The sequence below is a fragment of the Sorex araneus genome, chromosome 4, assembly GCF_027595985.1.
Source record: "Sorex araneus isolate mSorAra2 chromosome 4, mSorAra2.pri, whole genome shotgun sequence".
In the NCBI taxonomy this organism is placed as follows: domain Eukaryota; kingdom Metazoa; phylum Chordata; class Mammalia; order Eulipotyphla; family Soricidae; genus Sorex; species Sorex araneus.
The window spans coordinates 12,490,489-12,515,459 of NC_073305.1; the positions used below are offsets into that span (position 1 = coordinate 12,490,489).

Consider the following 24,971-nt stretch of genomic DNA (forward strand, 5'->3'; position numbering starts at 1 on the left):
GGGCCGGCAGGACATGACGGGTTTGGGGATGGGGGTAGGGGCGCAGAGGGAGCGTCAGCAGGAGCGTCAGCAGGAGACGGGGCCATGCAGGCTGCGGACTTGGCCCCCGCTCCGTCCTGCTACGTGAAGAACAGCAGCTCCTCCTTTTCCTTGTCCACCCTCTCCTGCGGGAGGACCTCCTTGGCTCTCTCCTTCGGGGGCTTAGAACGGTACACCAGCCGCCGGCCCTCCTGCAGGTGGGGTGCCGTGTGTGAACACACACACACACACACACACACACACACACACACACACACACACACAGCGCCTGCCGGCCTTCCTGCAGGTGGTGCCGTGTGTGAACACACACACACACACACACACACACACACAGCGCCTGGGGTCCTGGGGAGGCCAGTGGAGCTGTTCCTTGGTGCCAGCCTGGGAGGGGTGAGTTCGGGGGGGCTACAGGAGGGAGTACTGAGTACTGGCCTCTGCGGGCAGTGCATGGGGCAGGTGCAGGAAGGGGTGCTGGGCTCGGGTGTGGCGGTGGGGCCACGGGACGGGTGGGGTACTGGCCTTCAGCTGTGTGTGGCGTCCCCCCGCCCCCCCCGCCGCATGCCTCCCTCCCAGAAAGCCCCGTGTCTCGAGGTCGGCTGGAGCTAACTTTGGGGTGCACGGGGTGGAGGCCTGGGCCCCCCAGTCTCCCCCGGCCCCTGCACACCTTCTTCTTGATCTCCGCCTGGGACCGCGCCTGGAACCGCGCCAGACGCTCCTCCTGCTGCTGCTTCTGCTGCCGGATCTTCTCGTCTCGGGCTCTGGTGGCGGCCACCCCAAGGAACCTTCGAGGTGCCGCCCCCATCCTGCCAACCCACCCTCCCCCCCTCTCTGAGCACGCAGCCCCACGCCCAGCCTTGGCCCCTGCTCTTCGTTGTTCCAGCTCGGGGCCCCTGGGGACGGGCCCTGAGGGAGCCTATACCCCCAGACTCTGCCCACCTCCGCTGGCCCCCGTGCCCCTAGCGCTCAGCTCAGGAAGGTGGTCCATGGCGCCCCCTGCAGGCCGGCCCCAGCAAGCTCAGCCCTGTCTCCCTGTGCCTTGACCCTGCGCAGGGCTGGCAGCCGGGACACGGAAGGGCCTCTGAGCTTGTGTGAGGCCAGCCGGTTGCTGTCCCGTGCTCTGCGGAGGAGTGACGGGCCAAGCAGGCGGCCACGTGCAGAGGAGCCGCAGGCCACGGGCCCGGGGTGCACCCGGCACTCATCCCCCCCCCACCAGCCGCCCCGCCGGGCCCTGGGCTCACAGCCTGGCGCCCTCGCGGGCCCCGAGAGGCGGGTGGGGGCTGCCCGCGCCCACCTCTGGCGCCGCTCCTTCTCCTTGGCCATCTCGGCCTGCTCCACCCGGGACGGGGGCATGCGCTCCAGGTTCTCGAGCAGCTCGTGCAGCTGGTGCTCGATGATGGTGAGCATCTGCAGCGTGCCCAGGTTGGTCTCCTGGCCGCTGCCCACGCAGTGCTTGTACACGGACGACACCTTGCGGTTCAGGCTCTCCAGCAGCTTGTCCTGTGCGGCAGGCGGGCGTCCAGGCGGGCCTGCGCCACCGCCCCCACCCCCCACCCCTGCCCCAGCCCCAGCCCCAGCCCCATATAGGAAGGAGGCTCGGGAGGCGCTGGGCCTCCTGGGCTCCCCTAGCCTCAGGCCCCTCTTCCAGGGAGCCCGCTCTGATCTGCCTGTCCCCCTGCTCTGACCTGGATTCAACCCCAAGTCCCTGTTCTGTCAGACACGTTAAGGGTGGACAGAGCCGACCAGTGTCGCCCCTCCCCGGTCCCTGTTCTCACACGCTCACTCTTCAAGGGCAGGGGGCACCACCAGCACCCAGCAAGGCCCAGCAGGGCATGGGTGCTGGCACACCCCCAGCCTGTACCCGGTGGGCTGCCCGTCTTGGTCAGCACCGAGTCCTGTCCTGCCCGAGACCCGTCTTGGCCTGTCCCTCTCCAAGCAAGGGGCCTCTGGACACTGCAGACCTTTGCTGGACCAAGAACAGCAGGGGGGGGGGGTGTCTGCATGGAGAGGTCCCTCCCTGGGGGCCAGGTGCGACGCCCGGCCTGGCCTTGCTCCCGCTCCGCTGCTGGGCTCTGGGTGCCCGTGGCTACCCCCCCGCCCCTCCCCAACACACACACCTGCCGTCCAGCGTTTACCTCCTGGCCGCCCTTGTACTGGCCAAAGTAGAAGACGCGGGCCCTGAGCTGGAGGTCGGCGGCCATCTCCTCCTCCTTGTGGATGGACTCCATCAGCGTCTCCATCCACTCCTTCAGCTGCTTGAGCTCCTTGTCCCTGCGGGGAGAGCGGCAGGCCCTTGGCTCTCGGCGCGCGTGACGGCCCCAGGTGTCACGGAGCTGGTGAGACGCGGCGGTAAAACATCGCCCGAAGGAGCACTTGCACTGCTGTCTAACTCACAGGCCCTGAGATTCCCCCCCCCACACACACAATTTAAACACCGTGGTTTATTTACAAAGTTGTTCATGATGATTTGTTAGAGGCATTCAATATTCCAACACCAATCCCGCCACCACGGTCACCTTCCCTCTAGCACCCTCCAGAGACTAAGATTTCAGGTGGACAGTCCAGGGGCAGGAATGACTACAGTGGCTAGAGCACTTGCCTGCTGTGGCTGGCCTGGCCTGGGTTTGATCCCTGGCACTTCATATGGTCCCCTGAGCACCACCCGGAGTAATTCCTGAGTGCAGGGCCAGAAATAACCCTTGGAGCATGGCTCAGTATGACCCAAAGACTATCCTCACCCCTACCCCCCCCCAAAAAAAAAAAACACAGATGGACAGTTGAGTCACTTGGTTGGCATACCTGACTGTGCTCAGAATTTGCTACCTGCACTGCTTGGGGCTATGCCAGGCATTGAACTCGGGACGTCTACCTGCAAAGCATGTCCCCTCGAGCTGTCTCTCGGGCCCACATTGAGTCATTCCCCGTCTATTCACTGCACTGTCGCCCCCACCACAATCTGAGGCCATTTTCCTCATTAGAGAGAAACACGTTGGCACGCATGCCCCGTGTCCCCCTTCCCCTGCTTTGTCGCTTCTGGATATTGCTCAGGCATGACCTTTTGCTGAGGTCACGTTTTCGAGGCCATTCCTGCGGCAGCTGTCAGGAGTTCGCTGCTTCTCGGCACTGAAGGAAATCCCAGCGTCAGTCTAGTTTCCATTGATAGATCCATGAATGGAGTTTTGGCTCTTGGTAATAATGCGAGTGTGAACTCACAAGATGGGCTGTTTTTTTTTTTTAAAGGGTTTTGTTTAGCGGGGTAGGGGGCATTCCCAACTGGTGCTCAGGAGACCCCAGGGCCCCTTTTGTAAATTCTTGGGAGATCCTGATTCTGCTTGAGCCCAGTGGCACCGGGGTTCCAGGCCCCTTCAGTGATGCTCAGGGACCCCACCCACGAATGCGCCCAGGAACGCTTTTCTGAGGGGGGAGTTGGGGAGAACCATGGGGTGCTGGGGTTCAAACAGGGTTGGCTGCATGCAGAGCATGTCCTGTAGCCCCTGTTCTCTGGTCCCCATACCCAGGACCTGCTGTCAACCCCGACTGGATATTCACAGATAGAAAGCAAATGAGAGGGAAAAAAAATAGTTCGTCATGCCTGACACCTTTGCTTCTGAGGGTTCCCAGATGGGGAGCAGCTGAGGGTCGGCTGACTTTGGCCCGGTGAGTGCCCTGTTCTGGTGTGGGCATTTGGGAGGTGCTCCCTCCCCCCGTGATTCTGCCACTGTTCTCCCCACAATTTGCCAACAGAACCTACTGATACTTATTTTTGTTTGTTTTTGGTTTGGGGGCCTCACACGGTGATTCTCAGGGTTACACCTCGCTCTGCACTCGGGAATCACTTCTGGAAGTGCTCGGGGGACCGTAGGGGATGCTGGGGATTGAACCCGGGTCGGCTGAGTGCAAGGCCAACGCCCTGCCCGCTGTGCTCTCGCTCTGACCCTCTACTGACATTTTCTTGATTGTAAGCAAAGTGTCATGGGCCACTCTCCCCACCCCCCACCTTCCTCTGTGCCACACCCGGCACTGCTCAGGGCTGACTCCTGGCTCTCCGCCCAGGGATCATAGTGGGTGCCAGAGATTGCGTGTGCAAGGTGTACCAGCTGTGTGCAAGGCAAACACCTTATTGCTGTACTCTATCTCCGGCCCCGGCTCCTTTGCCCACGGGGGCCCAATCTTTCACCAGGCACAGCACCCTGGCACCCACCCTGCACAGCACCTCATTCATCTCCCGCCTCGGGCAGCCTCAGTTCTGAGAATGGCACCCCAGAAAATAAAAGAAAGGGAAAAATTTGTAGAATCTTACTCCCTCCCAAGACTGAACCAAGAAGAAGTTTACCTACATAGACTGTGAGTAAGGAAATTAAAATGGTAGTTGTAAGTCTCCCCAAAAACAAGTCCTAAGGGCCAGGTGGCCTCACAGATGAGTTCCCCCAAATTGTCAAAGACACAATACTCAAATTTGAAGATGGAAATGTGTCCAAACACATGTTATGAAACCAACAGAGCCCTGGTTACCCAAAGCAGACAGGGACATCACACAAAGACATTACTATCAAGGCTGGAGCAATAACACAGTGGGAGGGCATTGGCCTTGCACGCAGCCGACCCAGGTTCGATTCCCAGCATCCTATATGGTCCCCTGAGCACCGCCAGGAGTAATTCCTGAGTGCATGAGCCAGAAGTAACATCCTGTGCATCACCGGGTGTGACCCAAAAAGCAAAAAAAATTTAAAAAAATTAAAAAATTACTATCAGTTGTATCTGGTAAAGGGCCTATGTGACAAATGTCCACTAACATGCTTCAATGGTAAAAAATAGGAAGCTAGATAGGAACTAGACAAGGGCATCCATTTTCATTACTATTAGTCACCATAGCATTAGATATCCTAGCCAGAGCAATTAGGTAAGAAAAGGAAATACAAGATGTTCAGTCTGGAAAGGAAGAAGGGAGAGCTAACATTATTTTTAGATGACACTGTAGAAAACCCTAAAAAACGCTATTCGAAATAGGAGTACAATAAGGAAGGCTAATATCAGTACACAGAAATCTATTGTTCATATACATAGCAGTGAATTTTTAAATGTAAACACCCGTGTGCAATGTCAAAAATAGTAAAAAGCCTACAAATAAGGGAGGCAGAAGACCACTCTCCTGAAATGATAAAATAGAAGACACTGGCCTGAGAGATGGTACAGCCGGTAAGGCACTTGCCTTGCATGCAGCTGACCCTGAGCACAGAGCCAGGAGTAACCCCTGAGCAGCACCTGGTGTAGCCCCAAAACAAAATCAAGCCCCCCCAAAAAGTAGAAGAGAGAAATGACAAGATAGCAGAATTAACACTATTTAAATGGACATCTTCACTACACAAATAGATTTGATGCAATCCCAAAGTTCCAAAGGTATATTCCACAGAAACAGAATACATAATACTCTATACATTCATAATACATAATAGACTACATAATATATCATACGATGGAGCCACAAAATAGCCAAAGCAATCCCAAGGTGGGTGTGTGAAGGGCTCGGGTTGGTGGCATGGAAGTATGCTGTCCAACTTCAAATTATAGCACAAAGGTTAGTAACATAGTACGGCATCGGGTTAGAAACAGGCCAAGAACAGACTGCGGGGGCTGAGAGCGTGCACTGGGCAGGGCTCTTGCTTTGCACACAGCCGACCCGGGGTTTGATCCCAGCACTCCATGTGGTTCCCCACGCATGGCCAGGAGTGATCCCTGGGCACCTCCAAGTGTGACGGAAATAAGGACTCCTAGTTGACAACAGAGGCTAGGACATCAGAGGACAAAGGAAAGTCTCTTCAGTGAATGAGCCTGAGAAAACTGGACAGCCATATGTGAAAGAATATGCATTGTTATTGGTTTTGGGGTCACACCAGCCGTGCTCAGGGCTTACTTCTGGTTCTGAGCTCAGGGATAACTCTTGTGAGTCTCAGGGAACCATGTGGGGTGCTAGGGATCAAACCCAGGTCAGCCAGGTGCAAGGCAAGCTCCCTACCTACTGTACTATAACTTCCACCCCTGTAGAAGAATTTTTTAAAGAATACCATCTTCTACCATATACAAAAAATTCAAAATGGACCCGAAGAGCCTGGAACATAAGACCTGAGACGAATAGATGCAGGGAAGAAACCATTGGTGAGGAGCTTGCTATGTTAGCCCGAGAGATCTCTCGGGATTTGATTCCAGTGATAAGGAAAATGAGCAAGAATGTGGTGACATCGAACATAAACAGCTGCACAGTGAAATAATGAAAATGAAAGGCAAGTTAATGGAAGAATATAGGCATCATATTAATACCTAAGTGTATACAAACATCTCCCACAACTCCCACAACTCAACAAGCAACCCAACTGAAAACTGGGCAAAGGACAAGAATTAAGAATCAAACACATACAAACCAGAAAAGAAGTAGACTGTCACTATTTGCAGGTGGCATGATATAGACCACTCCAAAGACTTCATTAAAAAATTCTTGGGGGGCTGGAGAGATAGCACAGAGGGTAGGGCGTTTGCCTTGCACGCGGCTGACCCGGGTTCAAATCCCAGCATCCCATATGGTCCCCTGAGCACCGCCAGGGGTAATTCCTGAGTGCAGAGCCAGGAGTAACCCCTGTGCATCGCCAGGTGTGACCCAAAAAGCAAAAAAAAAAAAAAAAAAAAAAAAAATTCTTGGGCTGGAAGGCTGAAACAATGGCTGGGCACTTGCCTGACACACAGCCAACCTAGGTTCAATCGTGGCACCCCATAAGGTCCCCTGAGCACTGCCAGGATTGATTCTCGGCCTCAGGGCCAGAAGTAAGCTCTGAGCACCTCCAGATATGGTCCAAAAACAAATTTAAAAATTCTCAGAAACGGGTGCTGGAGACATAGTTCAGGGAATAAGATGCCAAGAATTACTCCTAGCGTGGCTCAGGGGACCATGTGGGATGCCAGGGACTGAACCTGGATGGGCACGTGCAAGGCAAATGCCCGACCAGCTGCTGTAATATTGCTCGGGCTCCAGGCTCCACCAGTGTCACCTTGGCCAAGCTGGGGGCTCCACAAAGCCACACGGTGATGCCTGTGGGGGCTGGGGGATTATACAGGGATCGCAGCCTTGGCTATCTCCCTGGCCCTTCAAATGGAGTCTTCCAGAAAGTGGGAGGAACGGGGTGTCGCAGTATGACCGCCAGTGGTGATGCCCCTACCCCAGCTCGGGAGAGACCTACATGCGAGCCTTGGTGGTTCTCATGGTGAAGTCTAGATCGTCCAGGGTCTCCTCCATCTCCTGAGTGTTCTGGATCAGAGAGAGGTTCTGCTCCTCCAGGACCATGAAGATATCCAGGAGCTGCTTGGGCTCGGTGAAATACAGATCCAGCTCCTGCAACGCAGAGCCGCGGAGCACAGCAAGGCAGCCACGTGCCGGCCAGCCCTGCAGGGCCCGGCCCGGTCCGGCCCGGCCCAGCCCAGCCTCTGCCCCGCCCTAGCCCCACCCTCCCGGCCCCGCCCCATTCACTTAGCCCCTCCCTCCGTAGCCCCGCCCTAGCCCCGCCCACCTTTCATCACCCAGCCCATCCCTGCCCTAGCTCCACCCTCTTTAGCCCCACCCTCTCTGACCCAGCCCCGCCCTTTCCTAGCCCCACCCCATCCAGGCCCCGCCCCAGGACCGCCCAGACCCCGCCCCAAGCCACTCCTGCCACGCCCACAGCCGGGCCACTTACCTCGTCGCTCTCCCTGTCTTCCAGCACATGCACATGGAGGGTGGAGGAGCCAGACCTGCAGAGACTCACAGGATTAGGGCACGACCACCTGGTCCTGGGCATCCAGGGCTGAGCGTGCCTGACAGCACCAGAGCGGCACCCCCAGGCCTCTGGGCTCCATCAATTGGCCCAGAAGTTTCCCAAATGGTGTCACCTGCCTCCTCTTGGCCCTCATCTGTCACCCAGATACCAGGATCGAGTTTCCAACTTCAGTGAGCTCATCTCCAGGAAAAAGGAGACTCACCTCCCGGGAGCTTGTGATGCCCGTACTACTGCACATCGCCTTCTCTAGTCTCCCATCCCCACCCACCAGTGCCAGCACATTTCCCAGCTCTAGGTGTTGACCACAGGGCCTTTGCACTGGCGCCGGCCCCCAGCCAGCTCCCTCCATCCTAGGATCTATCTGCTCCTCTCTTCAGAGCCCTGGAAGGGTCCACTCTCATCTGCTGTGACCCTCTCAGCCTCCAGCTGCCCCCAGGGTACCTCCCCAGGTGTGGCAAAGACCTTGCGGGCTCAGGGCAGTGGCCTTCCAGTTTGGGGACCCAACTTCAGCGGACCCCTCCAGCCCAGGTAGGCAGGTTCTGTGGGCAGGGCAGAGGCACTTCTGGGCCCAGAGCCAGCTGATGTGAGGAGGCCGGGTGGCGGGCAGGGAGTCTTGGAGGGACCCCCAGAGGCCAAGGCACTGCTGACACATTAGCCAACGGTGTGCCTTCTTGTGCTTTGTTTTTCTGTCCCACCCAGGGGTCTCCGGCACTTACTCCTGGCTCTACACTCGGGGATTTCCCCGGGCAGTGTTTGGGGGCCACATGGGATGCCTGGGGTCAAACCTGGCCAGCAGCGTGCCAGGCCAGTGCCCCACCCTCTGTACTGTTGCTTCAGCCCCTGTGCAGGTGCTTCTTAAAGGCAAATCAACTCAGTGAAAGCCACCTAAGGCGTCACTCCCCTGTCCGCCCTCCAGCCCTCCCTACGGGACCCAGGACTAGGTACTTTGCAGCAGAGAAGCCTGTCCTCAGCCCAGCCAGCCCAGCCAGTCCTCCCCCTTGCCTCGTGAGGTCCTCCCTGCAGAACCAGAGGAGAGGAAAGGCTGCAGCCCCTCCCCTCTGCCTCCATCCCCCCATTCTGCCTCCGTTCTCCCCTTTCGTCTTGTTTGGCCCTGTGTGGGCGGCCACCCAATGATAGCCTGGCCTGGCAGAACCTAGACTTTCCTATCAACCAGCTCCACTTGAGAACGCATCACCAGAAAGAGACTGAAAGGGACCCACAGCACCCCCAGGGGGCGAGGATGGGGCCAGCGGGAAGGCTGCATCTAAATCCCTTTGCCTCTCTTCCAGGGGGATGCTCTTTGGCACAGTCACCCTGCCTGCCTGCCTCTTCTCTCCGCTGGTTCCGCCTCTCTGCATCCTGGGGGCGGGGCTGGGGGAGGAGGAGGCACGTCAGAGGGGCAGGTCGAGATCTCAGCCTGCGCCTTGCTTGAGGGCGGTGCTTTATATGAGTGCATGGTATCAAAACATGAAAAACTGGATTGCAGAGAGAGAGAACAGTGGGGAAGGTGCTTGCTGGGTATGTGGCTGACCTGGTTTGGTTCCCAGCACCCCAGCTGGCCAGTCCCCTGAGGCGTGACCCCTGCGTGCAGAGCCAGGAGCAAACCCTGAGCATTGCTGGGGTGGCCCCCAAACTAAAGCCAAACCGAGAAACTTCAGTGTGGGAGAAGTGGGAGAAGTCACGTGGGAGCCGGGTGCGGGGCTGGAGGCTGGCTCTGGCCGGGTAGGAGAGAGGCTCACCGACGTGATTAGAAATGTGTGGTTATTAGTAGTCATTAATAATGAGGCTGGGGCTGGCGGGATGGTCTAAGGGTTAAGGCACTTGCCTCGCCCACGACTAACCCAGACACCACCTCCGGTCCCCTGAGCACTGCCAGGAGTGATCTCTGAGCACAAAGCCAGGAGTAAACCCTGGACACCTCCAGGTATAACTCAAAAATGAAAAAAAAAATAGTGTTTGGTAGGTGAGAGCCCAGGTTTCATGCTGCTCTAGCACCGCAGAGCGAAGGAGACATGAAAACTGACGCTGAAATCTGGTATCCCGTGAAAATCCTGGCTTCCTGTTTCTCCTAACAGGCCCTGGCCCTCTAGTCTCCACAACCAGCGTCCAGGGACCCCGGACAGAAGGACAGAGTGCGGGAGGGGGCGAAGTCTCCCGCTGGGGGAGGGGGCCCCTTGAGGCTGTCCTCGGGCACTCACGCTGCCTTAGCCTCCAGGTGGGCTCCCGGAGGCCACCGGGCCACTTACAGCTTGATGTCCAGCTGGCTGGACTTGGAGGAGGGCGCGGTGGACAGGCCGCCGGGCAGGGTGGACCGGCCCAGGCTGCCGCGGAACTGCTGCGAGCGCTTCAGGAGCCTCTTGCCGCTCTTCCTGTTTGGCGGCAGCAGGGACGGGGCGGGCTCCAGCTGCAGGACCGAGGAGCCGCTCCTCGACTCCACTCTGGCTTTGATGTCTGATGGGACTGTAGGAGTGGGGAAGGGGCTAGGGCGCTGCTCGGGGCCCCAGGCAGCCCCCCAGACCCTCCCGGCTGCAGGAGAGCTGGGAAGCCCCGGAGTCCGGGCTAGAACTCGCTCCCCGCCCAGGACAGACTTCGGAGGCTGCAGTTCCGAGGCCAAAGAGCGGCTGCCACTCTGGCCGGGGCCCGAGGGAGGCTTCCACGGCCCCTGCCTGCTGCGCCCAGGCCCGAGGTGGTCCCCGGACCAGGCGTCCCTTTACTGCTCCCTTTGAGTTCCCTCTGGCTTATGTTTTTTTTGGTTTTTTTTTTTGGGGGGGGGGAGGTACCCTGGCGATGCTCAGGGGTTACTCTTGGCTCTGCACTCAGGGATCGCTCCTGGCAGTGCTCAGGGGACCATACGGGAGGCCAGGGATCGAACCGGGGCTGGCTGCAAGCAAGGAGGTGTCTTCGCTCCTCTCGTGGGACAGTTGGAACCTCAGGTGCTTCTTCTTCTGCTCCTCCACCCACTCCTGGGGCGACAGCTTGTACAGGAATTCCTTGTAGACTTTGTACTGCTGGAGCGTGTCCTCAAACTTGGACATTTCACTAGACCCCAAGGAGAGGCAGGGAAGGGGTGAGGGCCACCACGTCCTTGCCCGCCACCCCCTCCCCCACCCCCACCAGCCCAGGATTGTTCCTCTTGCTGGAAGCCACAGGCAGCGCGGGGGCTGGGTGCTGCCCCCTGGTGGTGGGGCCTTGGGTAACACCCAATTTCTCTAAGCCTCTTAACCTCATCTGCAAAACAGGGCCCAGTCTGCCCCCCCCATCCCCCCACCCTCCCCCGGGGTCCTCCAAGGGTTTGGTTTATTAGGCTACATCCGGTGATGCTCAGGGGTTACTCCTGGCTCTGCTCTCAGGATTCAGTCCTGGTGTAGACTATTGCTCCAGCCCTGAGCCCTCACCTTTTTTTTTTTTTTTTTTTTTGCTTTTTGGGTCACACCCAGTGATGCACAGGGGTTACTCCTGGCTCATGCACTCAGGAATTACTCCTTGTGGTGCTCAGGGGACCATATGGGATGCTGGGAATCGAACCCAGGTTGGCCGCATGCAAGGCCAATGCCCCACCCACTGTGCTATCACTCCAGCAGCCCCCCCTTTTCTTTTGAGTGGAGGGGAACATCCGGCAATGCTCTGGGGTTACTCTGTTTTATTTTTATATTTTGGCCTTTTGGGTCACACCGGCAATACGTGGTCACACCGGCAATACGTTACTCCTAGCTCTGCTTCAGGAATTAGTCCTGGCGGTCCTCGGGGGACCCTCGGGGATGCTGGAGATCGAACCTGGGTCAGCTGCGTGCAAGGCAAATGCCCTCCCCGCTGTGCTATCATCGCTCCAGCCCCTCAGGGATTACTCCTGGCTCTGCACTCAAGCATCACTCCTGGAGGTGCTCAGGGGACCCCCATGCCAGAAACGGAGCTCTGGGGGGTCGAGAGCAAAGCTGGCCCCCTCGCTGCCGTATGTACCGCGCCTCCAGCCCTGCCTCACCTCTTGATGTTCATCATCTGCACCGTCAGATCCCGGATCTCAATGACCTTCTCCATCTTGGCTTTGGTCTCCTTCTCGGCCCTGGGGGGGTAACGGCAGGTGGGGAGCCGCGGGCGGACACTGTTAAAAAGGGGCGCGGGGGGGGGGGGCTGGGGAGGCCGCGTGGGCAGGCGGGGCCCGGGGCTGGCCCGGACGGCGGCAGCGCTCACACTTTCAGCGCCTGCACGGAGCTGCAGTCATTGTCCCGCAGGAACTCGTCAAACAGGGACGCGTCCTTCTCCAGGGACTTCTCGGCCTGCACCAGCTCCTCCTCCTCCTGGCTCACCAGCATCTCCATCCGCTGGATCTCGTTCCGCTTCATATCCAGGGCATACTGAGGGTCCCCCCCGCCGGGGGGCGAGCGGCAGGCGTCACACTCGCTCCACGCTGGGACTTGCAGGCGGAGGTCCCCGCGAAGGCGGTGGGGCTGCCCGGAGGCCTACCTGGAGGAGGAACATCTGGCGCTTGCGCTCGATGTACTTGTTGATGTCCTCCGACTCAGATGTCTTATCTGGAAGGAGGCAAGCGAGGCAAGGTCAGGAGGGTGCGGGCCGCACACAGGCGCCTCCTGGCCAGCCTTGGGGCCGCCTTGTGCCCGAGCAGCGGGGTGCCCGCAGTGCCCCGACCCTGCACCAGGAAACAACACTCAGCTCACAGGTTTTCACTGTCTAGGGCTGGAGCCTGGGCGGGCCGGGAAGGGGCGGGGCCATCCAGGTGTCGGACGCTCCTTAGCGCTCTCTGCTCCCCTGGACAGAGCCCGCTGGACTCCGGAACAGGTTGATTGGCCGGAGGAGGCGGGGGGGGGGGGGTGGGGGGGCGGGGAAGGAGGCGCTGTCCCCTCAGGAGTCCTGCCCACCGTCTCTTTGGCAGTGCCTGGGTGCAGCTAGTGGAGACTCCGGCAGGCTCCAGTGAGGCCGCGTCTCCGCCGGCCTGAGCTCCTTGGAATAGCCTCTGCCATCCCAGCGGCTCCGTGAGGGAAGCCAGGGCTGTTTCGTTTGTTTGAGGGCCACATCCGGTTGGGCTCAGGCTTACTCCAGGCTCAGTGCTCAGGAGCAACCCCTAGTGGGGCTTGGGGGCCCTATGTGGTGGCGGGAATAGAGCCAGGGAGTGGGGGAGGGAAACTGGGGTGCAGAGACCCTGGCCTGCAGCCTTTGACCCCCCACCCCGGGGTCAGATGCCACCTGCCTCTCCCGGGTCCTGGAGCGTATGGTGGAGGTGCAGAGGGAACACTGGCTTCCACCCCTCCTGCCGAGGGCAGCACACCTTACACCAGCACTTCCGACCTCCCAACCAATAAGCCACAGTCGCCGGGGGTGGTCACAGTGGGGGATTGATGGCCACATGAAGTAAACCCACCCCACTGCGTTCCAGCACTGGCCCCTGCCACCTCTGGGGTGAGGGGGTTGGAGCCACACTCTGGTGCGAAGGGTTGCTCAGGAGAATCACTGTCACTGTCATCCCGTTGCTCCTCGATTTGCTCGAGCGGGCACCAGTAACGTCTCCATTGTGACACTTGTTGTTACTGTTTTTGGCATATCAAATACGCCACGGGGAGTTTGCCGGGCTCTGCCGTGCCAGTGAGATACGCTCAGTAGCTTGCCAGGCTCTCCGAGAGGGGTGGAGGAATCGAAACTGGGTCGACCACGTGCAAGGCAAACGCCCTACCCGCTGTGCTATCGCTCCAGCCCTTTGCTCAGGAGACCATGTGATAGTTCAGTGCTGGGGTCCAACCAGGGCCCCTGCATGCAGAGCAGGCACGTGCTCCAGTCCTCAGCCCGCTCCCCACCTGCCGTGAGGCCCCAAAGCAGGCTCCTCGCAGCCATGACAAGCTATAGCCAACATGAAGTCTCAACAAGGCCTCAGTTTCTGTTTCCCCAGAGCACGACTTGCAGTTGCTGATAAACTCCCAGTTGAGTAATTTGCCGAGATAAGAAATTGGGCAGTTGGGTCTGGCCGGTCATGAGGGGTCCCTGTTACTTAGAAACTGTTACTAGCCATTGTCTAATTGCTGACCACTGTTGTAACAGGGCCAATGCTAAAAGTAGACCAGCATATAAATTGCTTTTTAAATTCTGAACCCTATATAATCTGCTTGAGATTTGGAGTCGGGTCCTTGTCAAGACTCCCTGTGTTGGATGAGACTTGGACCTTAGCTTGAGCTAGTGCTGGCTCGGGCTAGTAATAAAGTTCCTTTGCTTTGGCATTATCATGTGTGGACCTGGTCTCTCTGCAACTGGGAATCCAAAACCTGGGCACAACACTGCCACTGCCTTTTCTAGTTTTGTGATTACTTTGTCATCAGGGTTGCTAGAATATTATTACGGACTTAGTACTAAAGATTTCCTACACAAGATCTGAGTGCTGAGAGTAGGTAAAGGGATATACATGATAACTGTTTAGTACCTGTACTACAAACCATAATGCCCAGGACAGAGAGAGAGACAGAGAAAGAGAGAGGAGGTGAAGGAGGAGAAGAAGACGAAGGAGGAGGAGGAGGAGGAAGAAGAGAGGAAGAGGAGAAGGAGGAGAAAGAGGAGAAGAGGGCGAGGCAGAGGAGGTGGGGGAGACAGAGGAGAAGGGGGAGACAGAGGAGGAGGAAGAGGAGGAGGAGGTGGAGGAGGATAAGGAGAAGAAGGAGAAAAAGGAGAAGAAGAAGAAGAAGAAGAAGAAGAAGAAGAAGAAGAAGAAGAAGAAGAAGAAGAAGAAGAAGAAGAAAGAAGAAGAAGAAGAAAGAAGAGGAGGAGGAGGAGAAGAAGGAGAAGGAGGAGGAGGAGAAGAAGCAGAAGCAGAAGAAGCAGAAGAAGAAGCAGAAGAAGCAGAAGCAGCAGCAGCAGCAGCAGCAGCAGCAGAAGAAGAAGAAGAAGAAGAAGAAGAAGAAGCAGAAGAAGAAAAGAAGAAGCAAAAGAAGAAGAAGAAGAAGAAGAATCAGCAGAAGAAGCAGAAGCAGCAGCAGCAGCAGCAGCAGCAGCAGAAGAAGAAGAAGAAGAAGAAGAAAGAATAAGAAGAAGAAAGAAGAGGAGGAGGAGGAGAAGAAGGAGAAGGAGGAGGAGGAGGAGAAGCAGAAGCAGAAGAAGAAGCAGAAGAAGCAGAAGCAGCAGCAGCAGCAGCAGCAGCAGAAGAAGAAGAAGAAGAAGAAGAAGCAGAAGAAGAAGAAAAGAAGAAGCAAAAGAAGAAGAAGAAGAAGAAGAATCAGCAGAAGAAGCAGAAGCAGCAGCAGCAGCAGCAGCAGCAGCAGAAGAAGAAGAAGAAGAAGAAGAAGAAGAAGAAGAAGAAGAAGCAGAAGCAGCAGCAGCAGCAGCAGCAGAAGAAGAAGAAGAAGAAGAAGAAGAAGAAGAGGAAGAGGAAGAAGAAGAGGAAGAGGAAGAGGAAGAGGAAGAGGAAGAAGAAGAGGAAGAAGAAGAGGAAGAAGAAGAAGCAGAAGAAGAAGAAAAGAAGAAGCAAAAGAAGAAGAAGAAGAAGAAGAATCAGCAGAAGAAGCAGAAGCAGCAGCAGCAGCAGCAGCAGCAGAAGAAGAAGAAGAAGAAGAAGAAGAAGAAGAAGAAGAAGAAGAAGAAGAAGAAGCAGAAGCAGCAGCAGCAGCAGAAGAAGAAGAAGAAGAAGAAGAAGAAGAAGAAGAAGAGGAAGAGGAAGAAGAAGAGGAAGAGGAAGAGGAAGAGGAAGAGGAAGAGGAAGAAGAAGAGGAAGAAGAAGAGGAAGAAGAAGAAGAGGAAGAAGAAGAGGAAGAAGAAGAGGAAGAAGAAGAAGAAGAAGAAGAAGAAGAAGAAGAAGGAGAAGGAGAAGGAGAAGGAGAAGGAGAAGGAGAAGGAGAAGGAGAAGGAGAAGGAGAAGGAGAAGGAGAAGGAGAAGGAGAAGAAGAAGAAGAAGAAGAAGAAGAAGAAGAAGAAGAAGAAGAAGAAGAAGAAGAAGAAGAAGAAGAAGAAGAAGAAGAAGAAGAAGAAGAAGAAGAAGAAGAAGAAATAGTAATAGAAATCTGCTGTAGAGGCAGGCTAGGGAGCCGGTTGGTGGGAAATGTACACTGGTCAAGGGGTAGGTGTTGGAACATTGTATGACTGAACCCAATCATGAACAACTGTGTAACTGTGTATCTCACACTGACTCAATTTTTGAAAAATAGCTTTCCTACAAGGTGGGTAAAGGGATGTAGTTCAGGATAGAGCTTGTTTTTTTCTGTATAAGACATGCCTCCTCCTCCCCCCCCCCACCAAAAAAAAACCCCTCCGTGCCTGAGGGGTAGCCCAGAGGTCAGGTGCTTGCTCTGCACGGTGCATACCCCATTAAGTCTCTGGCACCACATGGTTCTTCCGCTCTGTCCCCCAGGGGTCTCTCCTGAGCACAGAGCCAGGAATAACCTCGTGAGCACTGACCCCAATCCCCATCCCCACCCCACCACACCCCCGGAAAGAAAAGAAAAGGAAAAAAAGAAAAAAAAGAGAAAAAAAAAGATTTCTATTGGGTCATAAAAATAACTGGGATTATATCTGCTTTCCCCTCTCGGCTCAGCAAGACTCCTGAGGTCGTTCTGTCGCCTGGCGATCACCCAGCCAGCAAAGGAGCGGGCATCCCCTGGGACCCGACAGCAAGGCCACAGAACGCAGCCGCCGGGCTCCGGACCCGGCCACCTCCTCCCAGGTGGGCATCTGACCACCGCCTGCAGGGCCTGATTTTCCGGACGCGGCTCACCAGGGGCCACCCCCCCCACCCCCGACCCTCGAGCCGGCTGGTTCCAGGTCCGGGTCCGACTCCGAAGGACCCCTTGTAAGCAGCGACCCGGCCTCCGGGGTGGCCGCCCGCGGGGCGCGCGGGTACCTCTGGTCATGAGGAGCTTCCAGAGCGTGTTCTGCTGGCAGATGCGCAGCCTCTCGGCTTCGGCGCACACCTGCTCGTGGTCCTGCCGGTCCTGCTCCTGCAGCTGGCGCCGCAGCTCCGACCGCTTGGGGAGCTCCTTGGTGGACAGCGTCTTCTTCTCCTGCACCGACTGGCTCCGCTTCTGAATCCGCTCCTGGGGGCGGGGCGGGGGTCGGGAGGGGCCCGCCTCCCCCTGCCCCTGCGCCAAGGAGGGTGTGGGGGCAGCCGCGGACTGCCCAGGGGGTCTCCTTAGTGGCGCCGGTGCCTGTACGCCCAGGAGCCCGGCTGGGGGGCGGGGGTCCCCCCGCGGGCAGAGGACACGCACTGGCTGGACCCAGTGACGCTCCTCTTCTGGCCACTCACCTGAGTCCGCTGGGTTGGCGCCCCCATCCGGGGTTCCGGGGAGCTCACCGAGTGCCCTGAGCGTGGTGGGGGGCACTGCCACCCCTAGCGGCGCCCTCCCCAGATCTCGTCCCTGCAGTGGCCAGACTGACCTCCCTCCCGGCTCTTCACCAGGGGAGACCCAAGTTGGGGCGAAGGGACCCTTTTCCCCAGGGCCTCTGGCACCCGGGACACCCCTGCCCCATGGGTCCCAGGGAAGTTACTTGGGAGTGGCGTCGGGCAAGGTGGGGGCTGTGCTGGCTGGGGGTGGGCGGCCGGGGGGTGTGTGCTGTGTGTGGCTCTGGGTGGCTTGTGAGTGGGGGTTGCCAGACCTGTTCAGAGGGTGGGGGGAAGCCTGCTGGGGGGGCACCTAGGGGGCTCGGGGACATCTATGTGTACATCCTGGCCACTGTTTGGTGGCCTCAGGCTGAGCCCTGAGCCGGTGGACAGTCGGCCCTGGGGGGAGCTTCAAGATTCTGGCCAAGCTCTAATGTCTGGGAATGGCTCCCAGCCCAGGGCCATGGTTTTTTGTTTTTTGTTTGTTTGTTTTTGGGTCACACCAAGCGATGCACAGGGGTCACTCCTGGCTCATGCACTCAGGAATTACTCCTGGCGGTGCTCGGGGGACCGTATGGGATGCTGGGATTCGAACCTGGGTCAGCCATGTGCAAGGCAAATGCCCTACCCGCTGTGCTATTGCTCCAGCCCTTTTTTTTTTTGTTTATTTTTTGGTTTTTGTTTGTTTGTTTTTGGGTCACACCCGGCAATGCACAGGGGTCACTCCTGGCTCATGCACTCAGGAATTACTCCTGGCTGTGCTCGGGGGACCATATGGGAGCCCATGGTCATGTTTGGCCACTTCCGGGAGATGCCCCTGGTGGGGGAGGGGGAGGTGCTCAGCCAAGGAAGGGAAGACTTTGCTGGGGTGCAGGCCTGGGATGGAGGTGGGGCTGGGAGTCCCAGACTAATGCCCAAGGCGTGTGTGTGTGTGTGTGTGTGTGTGTGTGTGTGTGCGCGCGCGCATGTATGCATGCTCTGTGTGTGTGTGTGTGTGTGTGTGTGTGTGTGTGTGTGTGTGATTCTCCAAGAATCTCAGCCAGAGGGAACCAGGCATGGCTGCAGCAGAGTCGACTTTCCTGGGGGTTGTCAGGGGGTCCCTGAGGTTTCAGGGGAGACTAGAAGATTTAGGAGCGCATGTCCTGTCCAGCAGGGCCAGCAGAAGCAAAGACGGGGTGGCTGAGGCCGTGGCCACTACGGCTCGGATGGGCGCCCGCCTGTCCAAGACCCAGGGACAGGCGGAGCCGCAGAGCTGTTGGCTGTTGGAAATGGTGAGCTTGGGCATTCCACAGTGAGCGAGTGCTCAAAGGGAAGTGCTCCTTGGAAGAAGGCTCATCTGGTTGTTCTTTGGGTGAGGGAGGGAACCGCGGGGGGGGGGGCAGACCTCAGTCCTGGCTACTCACTGCACGCATCTTCTTCCATTCCTGCTCTCTAAACGCGAAGACATCCATGGTCTCAGAAAGGTAGAAAGGGTTAGAGGAACGATCAGCAACGACCTTAACCCCTGGGGAGGGAGATTGGAGGGGGGTTGGAGGGTGGGCTGATTGGAGGGTGGGCTCAGTTCTTCCGAGCGCTGGTATGGGCCTCTGCCGTCCTGAGATCTTCTGGCCCAGCTTCCATGAAAGCTTGAAGGAGTGAGGATCATTCTCTTTTTTTTTTTTTTTTTTAGAACGCCATTTTCTATTTTTTAATTTTGAAACATTTATTCTCTATCTTATAACTCTAATATAAAGACAAGAGTTAGAGATATAATATTGCAGTTTATCAATATAGAGAATACAATTAAATAATCGATTGAGATGACAGTGTTTAGAATATAGAAAGGTGCTGAGCCCAGGTACATATTAAAAATGATAATATTTGATGGTCAGCCAGAGGAGGAAATTCTAGCTGATGATACTAAAGACCAGTAACTAGGGAGATAAGAGGAAAGACAGCAGAGTGGAGTATTTACATTTCTGTGTTCATATTACTGGAGCGATAACACAGCAGATAGGGCATTTGCCTTGCATGTGGCCGACCCGGGTTCGATTCCTCCGTCCCTCCTGGAGAGCCCGGCAAGCTACTGACAGTATCCTGTCCACTCAGCAGAGCCTGGCAGTCTCCCCATGGTGTATTCGATATGCCAAAAACAGTAACAACAAGTCTCACAAGGGAGACGTTACTGGTGCCTGCTCAAGCAAACCGATGAACAACGGTAGGACACTGGACAGTGCTACCATGTTCATAGAGGATCATTCTCTTGATCCAACTGTGCCTGAACTCCACCTTGGCCCTTCCAGCTCCGGGAGATGCCCTCTGGCTTAACCCGGCAGGGCTTCAGTCTCGGCCTCTCAGCCTGTGTGCACAGCCCTTCCTTAGTCTCAAACATCTGCGCTCTCTGTCCCGACCTTCTGACTGCTCAGTTAAAATCTCAGAGAGCCCCACTGACCCTGCAGAGCAGGGCAGAGAGTGCCTGCATTTGCAAGTGGGTGGTGTCAGGGCAGGGGCCTGTGGCATGATGACAAGGTGCTGGAGGCCTGGGGTGACAGGGCAGGAGGGCGAGAAGCTGCCAAGGACCCCAACGTCTGCTGCTTCCAACTCCGCCAGCCAGGGAGAGGTCCCCACGGCCCCCGGGGCATTCAGGAGGATGGAAACAAGCATTTTCAAAATATACTGCGGGATTGGAGAGAGCCTGGCGGGGAGGCGCCTTGCACGGGGCAGGGGGTAGAACCCAGGGCCTCCCACACGGCAGGCACCTGCTCTTCCGCCTTGTCCCATGCGAAGGGCTGCAGCGAAGCAGTCAGGGGGCCCAATATGCTGATCCAAATGTCCCACAGCACTTGGTCTCTTATTTTATTTTATTTTGCTTTTTTGGGTCACACCCAGCGATGCACAGGGGTTCCTCCTGGCTGTGCACTCAGGAATCACTCCGGGCGGTGCTTGGGGGACTCTATGGGATGCCCGGGATTGAACCCGGGCCGGCCGTGTGCAAGGCACGCACCCTATAAGCTGTACTATTGCTCCCCCCTCCCCCCAGCCCCCAGCACTTGGAACAAATTTTCTGAGGTGTCCTGAGAGCCAGTGTCCTCAGCAGGTCATTTCCAGCCTGAGGAGTCTCTCAGGCTCAGTCTCTGAACACCTGGTCCCTTGGACCCTTCCTAGCAGGAGAGAGACACCTTCCCAGGGGTTGAAGTTAAGCTCTGAGGGTCTCGCTATGTCCTCACAAGAGAGATCAAGGTGAAGAACAGTGAAGGCCGGGACCCCACCCCACTTGAAACCCTCCAGAGAGGGGGCGGGAGAGGAGTTACATGCTGCCCTGCCCTGATGCTGGCATGGTTCCCAGGTTCTCCAAGGCTTCATTCACACCCTGTTCTAAACCTAGACAGGGCCCAGGTCATGGCCAACAGAGTGTAAGCAGACCTTGCTGGGTGGGGCCTCTGGGATGGGTGGGTATATTTATTCTCAGGGAGCACTGAGTTGACTGGGGGGCAGTTCTGCCCGTTCCCGAGCTCCTTCCACCTATCTGGAGTCAGATGCAATGGCTGGAACTACAACAGCCATTTTGTGCCCAGGTGACAATCTTGTGGAAAGCCCTACCACTAAAAGCCGTGGAGCAGAAAGACTTGGGGCCTGGTGACCCAAATTATTTTGCCTAACTGCTGTGTGCAAAGGCTCATAGAGCCTCGTGCTGCCTCCTAGAGATCCCATTATCAAGAGAAAAATAAACCCTACTTGGATTACAATCCTGTGGGGTCAGGTCTCAGTAACCCAGTTCCTAAGAGAGTCAGAGCGTTTCCTTCATACTTCACACTGGAGACTAAAGCCACAGAAGGGCAGTGCATGCACATACATGTGCACGCACCACCCCTCCGTACACACACACACACACACACACACACACACACACACACCCCTCCCTCTGGAATTCCCTCAGGACGCCATTCCCATCAACTCGGATGTCAGCTCCTGACTCAGGCGCGATAGTTACCTTTCCCTTTTTTCACATTTGTCTCTTTCTTCTCTTCAGAGGCTGAAAAACCGTCTAAAGGGTCCAGGATGTTCTCTGTGGGGACGCAAGCAAAAGTGAGGGTTGCAGTGAGAGGCTCTCAGGTAGGCGGAAGAAAGTGTGAGGCGGGGGCGGGACACACACACTCTGGCTTTGACCCGTGGCTTTTAGGAGATGTGACTTTGACATCAAAGGGGGTCACAGTGATGGGGTGGGGGTAGGGAAGGGAGTGGGGGCAGCTGTAAAAGAACACGGCCACACAGCCGCCTCTTCCTCTGCCTTCGCTCTGCTCTTCAGAGGCACGAAGGGTTGTCTCCCGGGGCCTGTGCCCTGGCCTCTGTCCCCGGAAGCTTCTTTCAGAGCCCGAGTAGGAAACTCTGGGGTCCGCTTCCCGCTGTGCCCAGAGGGCAGCCAGCTGCACACAGCGGGTGGGAGGGCGGAAGCTGCCCCAGAGCCTGCAGGTGGGGAGGGGGTGGGAACATGAGCTGGGCTGGGTGGACATGGGTGCGGTTCTGAGGGCACATGGCGGGGGGGGGGGGGGGCTGGGTGAGGAGGGCAGGTCGGGGGCGCGGGAAGCAGCAGCTGAGGGGGGCAGGGGGGAGGCTGAGGTCTGTGAAGCGCACGGGCTGCGTGTTTATGACTGATGCTCTCTTGGGGGATGTTTCCAGGAGATAAAATGAAGCCACACCCGAGGTCAGAGGGAACCACTGTCACGGAACTAGAACCGCTCCCCCCTCCACATGTGATAGCGAATCCTTATCACACTTTGTGGAAGAAGCAGAGCACCAGTAGCAAACATGACGGCCAGTGCGCTGGCGGAGACGGGCTACGGGCAGGACCTCCGGCCTCACGGCCTTTCGCCCCACACACATCCACATAGGGGCTTCCACACAACGAGCCTTGGGAGCCATGGGGTCACCAAAGGCCTCACACTCCGAGGGAGCTCGAGGTGCGTGTGTATGCGTGTGTGTGCATGTGCATGCATGTGTGCATGTATGTGCAAATGCACACATGTGTACATGTATGTGCGCACACATGTGCGAGCATGTGCTGCATGTACACATGCATAGATGAGTGTGTGCATGCATGTGCACATGTTGCATAAGTGTATATGCACGTGTATATGCACATGTTTACATGTATGCATGTATGCATGTGTATATGTGTGCATGTGCACATGTGTGCCTGCATGTGCACACATGTGTGCATGCATGTACGTGTTTGTGTATGTGTGCATGTGTTCCTGTGTATGTGTGTTTGCTGGGAAGGTTTCCACACTGCAGGATGGAGAAGGTGTGCTGGTGACGTTGCGAGTCTGTCTGTTCATCTCTCTCTCCTCATCCCCTCGGCCACCAGGCTGGCCCCCACCAGGAGAGCCCCCCTCTATGCTGCCCTCAGACCCTCAAAAGTGCGTAGGGCTTGCTCCTGGGGGAGGTTGGGGGAAGGAGATCCAGGTCCCTCCTCGCATCCAGACATCCTCATCCACTTGGCACCTGGGAGCTGTGGTCAGGCCAGTGCTGCCCGAGGTGGGCTGAGCCAACATGCACCCTGGATGCTGCCCTCGTGGGGGCTTGTGCCAATGTCATGACCGGGCATGGAGGGACGCAGGGCTCAGGGGTGGAAGCTCCGAGTTGCTCAGTAGTGAAGCTGGGCCCAGCGATTCCTCACTAACCTGGTAGGGACCTCACAGGGCCACCCCTGTGGGTCCCGGGGTCCCACTCACTGCCTGTCTACCCTCTCTGCCTCCAGTCCTCCCTTGGACCCCTCTGGGAGTTGGACAGTGACAGGGGCCTGCTGAGAACCCCTCCCCCCCAGCTCCCTGCAGCTCCTTCCCCTGGTGTATTAGTCCTCATTTCTGCTCAAAGGCCCCCTCCTCCAGGAAGCATTCCAGGCTAAACCAGCCTCTCTAAATGTGCCCCCTCCCCTGCTCCAAGTCATTTTAGAATCGCTTTCCTTTGCTAGAGCCTTTAGCATTCTTGCAAAAGCAACAATTTGATTTGTTCCTCCACTTAGCCTACGTATTGTTACACTGTATCTTTTCACTGGGGTATCATGCAGGTAATATAAGGTTGCCACTTTAAGCTGAAACAATGTTTATTGGGGAACTATGGGCTGCCAAGGACCAGACCTGGGCTCTCTGCAAGCAAAGTGTGAGCTGGGACCCCTCAAGACAACTCGCCAGCTCATTTTAACTACTACTTCTTGCTGTTTATGTTGTTTGGATTTGGGACCACACCAGGCAGTGCTCAGGGTTTACTCCTGGCTTTGTGCTCAGAGGTCACCCTGGAGAGCTGCGGGTACCGTATAAGATGCAGGGGGATAAATCCAGGTAGACGCTTGCTAGGCAAACACCTTCTCTGCTGTGCTACCGCTCTAGCCCCGTTTGAACAATTTTAACTATCCAGCGCTTCAGGGGCTTTCATGATCGCCAGAAGCTGGAGTGGCCCTTCTACAGGCAAGCGCCCAGGTGGGGCAGGAAGGCGGGGACAGAGGGAGAGTGCGGGAGGCAGTTGCTTTTTGGTGCCTGAGAATTCCAGCAGCCTAGCAGGAGCTCCAGCAGGCCTGGCACAAATGCCATCTTCCTGCCCACTGCTGGGTCTCGGCTTCCAGCCCCCAGAACCCTGAGGCACCAAGTGTCTGTGGTTACATCTCCCCTCTGAGGGACCTTTGCTCCATGATTCTCTTCTGGGGGGCTTCACAACCTGCTCAGCACCGCCCCCCAGGCGGCCACCTGCCTGCCCCCACCCACATACCATCGGAGGGCTTCTTCTGCACGAAGGCCGGAGACAACATCCTGAACGTCTGGGCAGAACAAAGATTGGCTGGAGCACCTGACACTCACTCTGGGAGAGTCCAACCTGCAGAAGAACACAGTGCTTGAGCCCAGGGTGCTCTGGGACCCAGGGGGCCCTGCCCTGAGTGCCTGAGAATAGCTGGCATTTACCAAGGGGATAGCCCCCCTGGCAACACCTGCTGGACGGAAGTCCCCTTGCAACACTGTCCCCTCCTCCAGTCCAGCAGCTTTTCCTCCAGTCCCGAGAACAGAAGCACCCAGTGGGCCCCAGGATCTTTGCACATCACAGCCTTGCTCCATATTCAGCTGGAGGTGGGGAGCCACCTGCATTTCAGATCTGAGGGAGGCACTGGAGAAGCCTTTCTTCCCCGCCTTGGGGACTTGACTTTCTTTCTCTGCATTGACCCTCTTTGGTGATTTTATTGCGTGCTAAGCCTTTCCCCCTGAAATGGAAGCACCACGAGGTCCTTTTTTGATTTGTAGCAGCCGCGCGACACGCAAATTGCGGCTGTTTTCGCGGCACTTTGCAGTTTTGCATGCTGAATGCTTTTTTGCTTTTTTGTTTTTTGTTTTTCTTTTTTCTTTTTTTTTTTCTTTGCAGAGGAGGGCGCAGTGGAGATTTCGCGAGCCGAGCCGTGCAAGGCCGCACAACCAGGAGGGGCCCTGGTGGCTGGAATTCCAGCCCCAAGATTCCTCGTCGCTAAGACTCGCGTCCTTGCAGGCCTCCCGGCACCCGCGCCCGCGCCCCGGAGTCAGGCGTGGAGCGATCACGGGGTACTCGGGAGTGGCTAAAACAAAGTGTCAGAGCAGGGGGGAAGAGCGGGGAGTCTTGCAGAGGGCTCTTGCGAGGGGCGCCCGAGAACTCGGACCCCGGCGCCCGCTCCCCGCCCCCGCCCCCACGGCCCCGCGCGCTCCCGCCGCCGGCCCCGCGCGCACCCACCGAGATGCGCGCGCCCCGGCTCGCTCCGAAGCCTCCGCGCCGCGGCTCCCGGTTCCCTCGCGGCCCCGTCGCCAAGGCAACCATTATCCCGCCCCCTGACGTCACAAAGGCCC

General features: G+C 57.1%; 1 protein-coding gene across 1 annotated transcript; it reads right to left on the reverse strand.

Moving 5' to 3' along the window:
- Positions 1-36: 36 nt before the first annotated feature.
- CFAP100 (cilia and flagella associated protein 100) lies at positions 37-24,928 on the reverse strand. The gene is made up of 16 exons (XM_055135965.1): positions 24,859-24,928; positions 23,878-23,982; positions 21,107-21,181; positions 18,540-18,640; positions 16,660-16,852; positions 12,297-12,364; positions 12,024-12,187; positions 11,815-11,895; positions 10,708-10,874; positions 10,082-10,295; positions 7,755-7,809; positions 7,263-7,414; positions 2,172-2,307; positions 1,331-1,536; positions 704-797; positions 37-230 (listed from the first exon to the last, which is right to left on the reverse strand). The coding sequence occupies exons 2-16, from the start codon at positions 23,915-23,917 to the stop codon at positions 120-122; spliced, it is 1,857 nt and encodes a 618-aa protein (XP_054991940.1). The 5' UTR covers positions 23,918-23,982; positions 24,859-24,928; the 3' UTR covers positions 37-119.
- Between the last annotated feature and the right edge of the window lie 43 nt (positions 24,929-24,971).